The following is a 1,185-nucleotide window of genomic DNA, read 5'->3' as shown; positions in this document are numbered from 1 at the left end:
TTGAGTAAACTCTCATTACGCCTTCGCACGGCGCATTTAAGGGCGAGGAGAGGGGCTCATTTGATTGGTGTGATGTGTGTAAAACCCACTCCACGCCTTCTCTCCTCCCTCTTTCCAACTTGCGCAGGTAGGAGGGATGGAGGTGGGAAAGAGGAGTAGCTGCGCCAGGTGCACGGTGTGCCAAACTTGAAAAATCTGCCTGGCCACACCCAGTTGGTGAAGCGCAGGTGCGCTGCACCTCCGCCTCGCCTGGTCTGCGAAACTAGAGGCCGGATTCTCTAAGTGGTGACCTCACAGTGACGAGGCTCAACCAATCAGCTGACCACATGACTAAATGTTGGCTCATGATAAAAACACGTTGTTTTATTTGAAAGTGACGTATGTGTGTGTGTGTGTGTGTGTGTGTTACCTTTACAGGTGTCCTGCCACACGTCAAACTCCAGGTTTCTGTACACGTCTCCGTCCAGAGACTTCATCACCTTAAAAGGAAGAGACAGTCTGGAGGGGGGAGGGGCTTCTGCAGGAGGCTGACCAATAAAAACACAACAGGTCAGGATTAGAGAGAAACATACAAAGTTACATTTTTAATATCGTCTCAATTTGTTACAGACTGAAATTAAAATTGTGCACGTGTTCCAAGCATGTGCACGTGACATGTTGGCTGTTTAAAGTGATGAAAGATTCACTTGTTGCATGTTGTGTGTCTGACACATGACAGCACACATGACAGCGTGTCTGACACATGACAGCGGTGTGTCTGACACATGACAGCGTGTGTCTGACACATGACAGTACACATGACAGCGGTGTGTCTGACACATGACTGCACACATGACAGCGGTGTGTCTGACACATGACAGCGGTGTGTCTGACACATGACAGCGGTGTGTCTGACACATGACAGCGCACATGACAGCGGTGTGTCTGACACATGACAGCGTGTGTCTGACACATGACAGCACACATGACAGCGGTGTGTCTGACACATGACTGCACACTTGACAGCGGTGTGTCTGACACATGACAGCGGTGTGTCTGACACATGACAGCGGCATGTCTGACACATGACAGCGTGTGTCTGACACATGACAGCACACATGACAGCGGTGTGTCTGACACATGACTGCACACTTGACAGCGGTGTGTCTGACACATGACAGCGGTGTGTCTGACACATGACAGCGG

The 1,185-nt window shown here is 50.4% G+C and overlaps 1 protein-coding gene across 1 annotated transcript in view; it reads right to left on the bottom strand.

Moving 5' to 3' along the window:
• alg13 (ALG13 UDP-N-acetylglucosaminyltransferase subunit) overlaps window positions 1-1,185 on the bottom strand; it is a 28,402-nt gene that overhangs the window by 19,346 nt on the left and 7,871 nt on the right. Inside the window, exon 5 of the mRNA XM_050044959.1 lies at window positions 410-527. Within this exon, the coding sequence (XP_049900916.1) occupies window positions 410-527 (118 nt within the window). The remainder of the gene's footprint in view (window positions 1-409; window positions 528-1,185) is intronic.

This window comes from Epinephelus moara, chromosome 5 (assembly GCF_006386435.1).
Source record: "Epinephelus moara isolate mb chromosome 5, YSFRI_EMoa_1.0, whole genome shotgun sequence".
Lineage (NCBI taxonomy): Eukaryota > Metazoa > Chordata > Actinopteri > Perciformes > Serranidae > Epinephelus > Epinephelus moara.
This window is presented reverse-complemented; position numbering and strand designations above follow the sequence as displayed.